At 37.3% G+C, this 7155-nt stretch overlaps 1 protein-coding gene across 1 annotated transcript; it reads right to left on the bottom strand.

Annotated features, from left to right (window-relative positions):
- Window positions 1-1465: 1465 nt before the first annotated feature.
- On the bottom strand, window positions 1466-6579 carry otx2a (orthodenticle homeobox 2a). The gene is made up of 4 exons (XM_082165030.1): window positions 6151-6579; window positions 4316-4433; window positions 3977-4128; window positions 1466-2536 (listed from the first exon to the last, which is right to left on the bottom strand). Exons 2-4 carry the CDS (start codon window positions 4410-4412, stop codon window positions 1805-1807), a joined length of 981 nt encoding a protein of 326 aa, XP_082021156.1. The 5' UTR covers window positions 4413-4433; window positions 6151-6579; the 3' UTR covers window positions 1466-1804.
- Between the last annotated feature and the right edge of the window lie 576 nt (window positions 6580-7155).

The raw sequence follows: 7155 nt of genomic DNA, 5'->3' as shown, positions 1-7155 counted from the left end.
AAAATGTTACATGACACCCTATGTCATCTTAACTGCATATTGTTTCCCTAGGAAGTTCATTGTATACATTTTAAGATTTGATAAACAATTTCCGTTACTGTTGGGTTACCACTTGATTTGCAGCGCAAAATCTGGGTCCTAAAGTAAAACCTGTTTTAGGTCACATAATTATGAAGTGTCTAAATACCAGGATAAATGTACGGGAGATGGGGTTATGTGTTGAGAACAGGTGTTTGGATTACTTCGGTCCAGTTTTAACTACAACAGCATTCCTCAAACATGCTCAGAGATTAGTTGAGCTTGTTTGATGCAGATTTACCAAATCCCATGATGTTTGCGCCTCAGTAAGATGCCATGCAGCTTCGGCACAGCAGGATTCCACTGACCAAACAAGCAAACATTGCCATCCCGTTTATCTAGCCCTATTTACCCAGCTGCATCGCAGAGAGTCTTGAGCTAGCTGATAATTAAAATCGTGATTTGTTGTTTTTCTGTTGGATAAATAAATCTGCACACCGTTGCAAACCACTGATTGCCGGTCAGAATACCAATACGTGTTCATCAATGTGTTGATATGACTTAATTATTGTTTATACGACTTGTGAGCTTTTCTCTTCGATTGAATCTAAGCCACCCTTTTATTCCAGCCAGGACTAAACAAATCAAATTACGAGCAGTTCACTCAACTAAGTGTTTAGTTATTAAACTGTGAAGATATTCTCAATTTATACACTTTTAGCTTTATAAAACAGAAACATTTCCACTTTGAAACTGCTGTAAAAGCTACTACAACAACCTACAGTTAACAGGCTAATAATGAATCATATTACTTTGGTGGAGGAATTGGTATTTTTATCATAATGCTGCCACCACCATTTTGAAAAGCAACAAACTATTTGAAGCCATATGTTACAGTGATTTCAACATGATAAAAAGACGTTGTACACATGGCCTTGAGTGGCTTATTGTGTAAAAACAAAAAGAAAAAGACTGGAAGAACCACTTCTGAAGCTATGCACATATGTTTATGACAGATAGACAGAACATCATTTGAATTATATATCTATATATATATCTACAATGTAAACCAAGAGTTATGTTTATGAACTTTAGTATTTGGAGGAATTCATATTTTGATTTACCATGGTAATGGTAAAGTCTCTCATGGATTATAGCTTTTAAAATTTAAATAATTATAACCTTTATTGTGGACCTTAGTCATCCTTGTATGTGACAGCTTTTAAAGCATAAGATTCTTTACTGAACAACTGTCTTTTTTGTCTGTTTTGAAATATTAATTATTGAGAGAATCTTTAGCAAAGAAATTATACAAAGAAAATAAAACCGCCATTTCTGTTACCTGAAAACCTGATACTTTATCCACAAAGCCAATGAAGCTTAAGGAAATAAGGAAATGAAAAACAATTTGTCAGTTTTAAGCTTATATTTATTAAATGAACATGAATGCAAATAAGTTTTTAACATCTCACATGAGGCTGCAAGTCACCTTTTCCTCTGGAAAGAAAATCATATATAAAAATCATTATTGCCTTCATTGTTTCAAACACCACGTGTCTCATTCATTCAGTGCGTCATGCCGGGAGTGCCCTCGCTTCTTACTCTGTCCGTTGAGGGTGACGAAGAACCCGTCTCGATTTTAAAATGCACAAGAAGCTTTGGTAACCCGTGTTCCTGCGGCTGGAAAAAGTTGGCACAAAAGTCTCAACTTCTTCCCAGTGGTGTCCGATGTTGAGGAAGGGACGAAAACAAACGAGTAAACGTCAGGAAGCCACACCAGAAGCCCTTACAAAACCTGAAAACGCCAGGCGGCCTGGTCTTTGTAGTCTAAGCAGTCGGCCGCCGCGGAACTGAAGTTCAGTTTCCACGATGATGCCACGGCAGCCTGCTCTTTGTAATCTTTGTAATCCAGACAGTCTGAGGAGCTGAAAGGCAGCCCAGTGCCGCCGTACCCCTGGTGAGGGTGGTTCTGCCCGATGTGGTGATGCGGGGCGGTGCTCAGCTGTGTGTGATGGCCGTGCGGGTGATGGTGGGCGTGACCTGGCATGGGCGCCAAGTAGGATCCGCAGTCCATGCCTCCGAAATAAGAGGCGGCGTTCGAGGTCGGGTAGCCCTGGGCGTAGCTGGGAGCCTGGTTGTAGGGCATGGGATACGACGGCACTCCTGTGGAGCCCCCGGCGCCCGAGATGGCCCTCTGCATGCAGGACGCACTGGCCGGGGGGGAGATGTCGGGTAGCGAGGGGGGAGCAGGGAGAGGCGAGACCGGAGCGGGACTCCAGATGGACGAGACAGGTGTTGTTCCTGAGGACGAGCTGTTGATCAGAAGACCGGAGGGGTTGGAGCCTGAGGACGAAGACGAGGACGATGAGGAGACGGCGGGAGGAGTGAAGTGGCCGCTGCTCTCTGACCCCGGGCTCTCACGGGACGGAGAGGGTTTCTTTTTCGCCGGACGGATCTTTGAATTGCCGCTGCTCTGCTGCTGCTGCCGACACTTTGCCCTTCTGTTCTTAAACCAAACCTGTCAACAAATACGTCACGGGATAATGATTGATATGCTTATGGATGGATTGGAAATTTGCAAATATTGTCAATGACCCAAAATGATACGAAAATAACTGCACTGACACTTTCCGATTAGATCAAAATTTTTACTTTGAACTAACTTTGCAACATCGACACTTATTGAGTTGAACTGAATCAACATTGAACTGACTTGAGTTGAATAACGACACCATTGTCTTCTGCAAGCTGCTTTATAGCTGAATTGAACGTGTTTCATAATTGAAGAACTTTGCCAATTTGACACTATAATTGAACTTAATTGGAACAACATTGAACTAAACTGAGCTGAATAATGACACTTTCAGATGAGAACCAAATTTGAACGTCAACACTGTTATTGAACTTAACTGAAACAATATTGCACTGAATTGAGTTGAATAACAACACTATATTATAGCAGAATTAAACTCGTTTTATAATTGATGAACTGCAACATTGACACTATAATTGCACTTAATTGGAACAACATTGAACTAAACATAGCTGAATATATTGACACTTTTGGATGATTACAAAATTTGAACTGAATTTGAGCTGTATAATCACACTAACTTTGTAACATCAACACTGGTATTGAACTTAACTGAATCAATATTGAACTGAATTGAGTTGAATAACGACACTATTTTATAGCAGAATAAACTTGTTTTATAACTGATGAACTGCAACATTGACACTGTTATTAAACTTAATTGAATCAATATTGAACTAAAGTAGGTTGAATAACGACACTATTGCCTTCTGTAGAGATGTTTTATAGCTGGATTGAATTTTATATAATTTTTTTCATAATGATGAACTGAACTGAACTGAAACAACATTAAACTAAACCGAGCTGAATAATGACGCTATTAGATGAGAACATTTTTTGAACTGAATCGACCCGAATAATGACACTAACTTTGCAACATCAACACAGTTAATGAACTGAATTGAACTTTTTTTATAAGATGAACTTTGCAGCATTGACACTGTTACTGAACTGAAACAATATTGAACTAAACTGAGCTGAAAAATTACTATTGGATGAGAACATAAATTTAACTGAATTGAGCTAATGACACTCACTTTGAAACATTGACAATATTATTGAACTGAACTGAACTAATTTCACAATCGATGAAGACTGCTTCACTGACACTGAACTGAAACAACATTAAAATAAGCTGAGTCTTCCGTAGAGCTGCTTTAACTTGTTTTATAATTGATGAACTTTGCAACATTGATGCAGTTATTGAATTGAATAAACATAATTGACGAATTTTATAATTCTAACACTTCTTTTCCTATTTATTAGCTACCTTGAAACAATCTGTATTGAATGAAGCACTATATAAATAAATGTGACTTGACTTGAAATCTTTCAGCATTAGGAAATTAGGACAACGACACCCACCTGCACTCTTGACTCGGGTAAATTGATTTTCAGGGCCACCTCCTCGCGCATGAAAATGTCTGGGTAGCGCGTCTTAGCGAACAGGTTCTCCAGTATGTCCAGCTGAGTGCGAGTGAACGTGGTTCTCTCTCTTCTCTGTTTACGAGGATTTGCTGCAATAAGGAAGACATCCAAAGTTACTAAATCAAGTCTAAAGAGTTACATACAGATGTACTTTAAAGGTTATTTGCCCAAAGTGTTATTGAATCATTGCCATGCACTGTACTGAGAAGTTATTATATGTTGCTTATTTGAATAAAGATTCTACTCTTTAAAAGTTTCTCTTTCTGGGATGCTTACTCGGATATCCCACAGAGGGATGAAGGAGGTCCATGGTTGCCCCGCTGAGCCCCAGCCCGTTCATGGCATACGGGTTCTGTTTGAGGTATGACATCATTGTTGAGCTCCAGAGAGACAGCTGCAGCAAGAAACAATTATTATAAAATGATTCAAACAATAATACCCCCACATTTTTTTTAATTGTTGTTTTTAACAAGAGGACTGACAAAGTGAAGCAAATTGCCTGTAATTTTTTGTCATACATGCATCCTATCACACAGTACAGCATAAATAAACAGCATTTGGATATACAGCCCCATTGTAAAAACATGTAAAACGCATCAAACGCATGTCACGAGAGTGATCATCAGTCTGAATATAACTAATGTCTTGCCTTTAATGATCTCTTTTTTCACACTCGATTAATCAAGGGCTTCACACACACTAATTGGCCATTTGCATGTCATGCCCTGTTAAGCGTTCCTGATGGACACAACGCCGCGAAGCGTTTGATCTTTCCTTTTGTTGGCGGTACAATTATGAATTTACTTAATGGTCGTTTTAATCTAACAGCTGGTAACAGATAAATTTGATTTATATATTAAAAAATAAATTATTAGCATTAATAATTTAGCTCCAGTCTATGGAATGACTGAACTCACTATGTTGTTCTATCTATCTATCTATCTATCTATCTATCTATCTATCTATCTATCTATCTATCTATCTATCTATCTATCTATCTATCTATCTATCTATCTATCTATCTATCGATCTATCTATCTATATATATATATTTACACACACACGGTAAAAAAAGTTGCTGCTTTACATTTTTAAGTACAATCAACTTGGGTTTTTAAGTAATTTCAACTTAAATTTTAAACTGACTTAAAGAAAAATGAGTTGAATCTTGTATAACTTATAAAAAAGAAAATTGTTTAACTTATTTTTATTTTGAACAAATGTTACTTCTTACAAACGAATATACTGAATTGGTTCTATAACATCTTCTGCATTCCCGAGAAACAGCAGCACTGAAGCGCTTGTTGCGGCTGTGGAGGAGTTTTCCGCTCGGGATAAACTCGAGACTTATGCGCATTTGGAATTATTTGGGAGGACCAAAATGTGTTTCGCTGCAATTGTTATAAGGCAATCGTACAAATGTATTAAGACAAAAGTTCTGTAAATGACATGTTGCGCTTTTTCTGGGTCGCTCATGCCTATGAATGGCCCCATTAATCCCACGCTGAGGACAGATAACATGGGCCTAAAGATTTCACAATCGAGCTTTAACTATATGTAAATGACCACCGAGTGTGCAAATTATTCTCCATAGCCATTTAGATTAGACCCAGAGGGGACTCCATTTGCAGAAGAAACCTTATCAACTAAATAAACGACACAAATTCTCATATTCTCCGTGCACACTGAATAGGCTACTCAAAGTTTGTTAATTAAGACTGCAGTTGCTCTAATATGTTCTGAAATAAACAGTAGCTAGGAAAATATATTTATAGGCTATATCAATAGGCAAAATGATTTATTTATATTAGGCCAAATTATTTTTCTTAAAACATCATTCAAATGTAGGCCTACTTACAATTGCTAAAACGCAATTTAATGAACCCACTAAAATTGAAAAATTAAGATTAATTGCTGACTATTATTATTATTATTATTATATTATTTATTGCACTTCTAAGTCACCTTTAAAAACGAATAAAATCTGGTCGGAATGACTGAAACTTTTGTGACAAAATGATGTTAAAAGTAATAACAGGCAACAATAACAATACAATCATCTACCTTTGCATTTAGATACTTAAAATATATTTAAAATATTTCTACTGTACCTTTTATTCTTGGTCTTCTGTGCTCTTTTCTTTGAGATCCACTGAAAATCCACAAAACCAAGAAACACTGTTTTTTTTGTTGGTTTTTTTTTTTAAGAGAAATCTGAACTCCAGCTGGTTGGAATTGTAAGAAAACGAATTAGCCGCAAACTTCAAAAGTTCCCAATATATTCACAAAGTCCGTTTGCACTGAGTCAGATGTGGCTCGTTGTATCCACGCGTAATATGAAGGTGATAGCCAATGCTGACGAATTGAGATTGATCACCTTCTTGATGGCCTGTCCGTCTATGAGCAAAAGACACCTGCGGACCCGCCCACCACAGCCAATCAGAAGTCTAGCTTGTCCTTACAGACGACTGCTCTAGCCAATCAGAACGAAGAAGTGCTCATTAACTCCTCCTTTCGATGTGACGACATATTAACCTGCCGTGTGAATGAGCGAGTCCCGAGAGAGTAAACTATTTGAATTATACACTTTTAATTCGAGCCTTAAGTGAGCGTAACACTGCGGGAAAGGAAATACGAATGATAAGACAGCAATTCGTAAATCGATTTACCGTTTGGTTGAAGAAAAAACGTTGTGTTAGTGACGAAATCTTTTCTGAGCACCAATTAGGCTCATCAACATGCATAAAACAATATCATCCTCACATTTGCATTAAATAAAAGTTAGCTTGTATAAACCTAAACGAATTATTACAAGCATGTTTCAATTGCTCATCATTTTAAATGAGATGGTGACAAACAGTTTTAGACATGCGCCTTCCTTCTTTGCGGCCCAAATAGCCTGGGCCTTTTTATTTAAATCCAGATTTATTTATTACATTTACAATTTATAAAATGTATTTATATATTTAGCCTAATAGACTACAATTCATGCAAAATTTGTGAATTTAGTTTCAGAACTAATTAGGCTAAGTTCCTTTTTTTTTTTCTTTTTTTTTTTAGGCTTTGACTAATAGGCCAAGTTAGGCTAACCGTGCGAAGAAAAACCTTCTTACAAA

Source organism: Leuciscus leuciscus (assembly GCF_965113295.1).
Source record: "Leuciscus leuciscus genome assembly, chromosome: 3".
NCBI classification, from domain to species: Eukaryota; Metazoa; Chordata; class Actinopteri; order Cypriniformes; family Leuciscidae; genus Leuciscus; species Leuciscus leuciscus.
The sequence above is the reverse complement of the archived record's forward strand: the minus strand, read 5'-3'. Positions and strand labels throughout refer to the sequence as shown.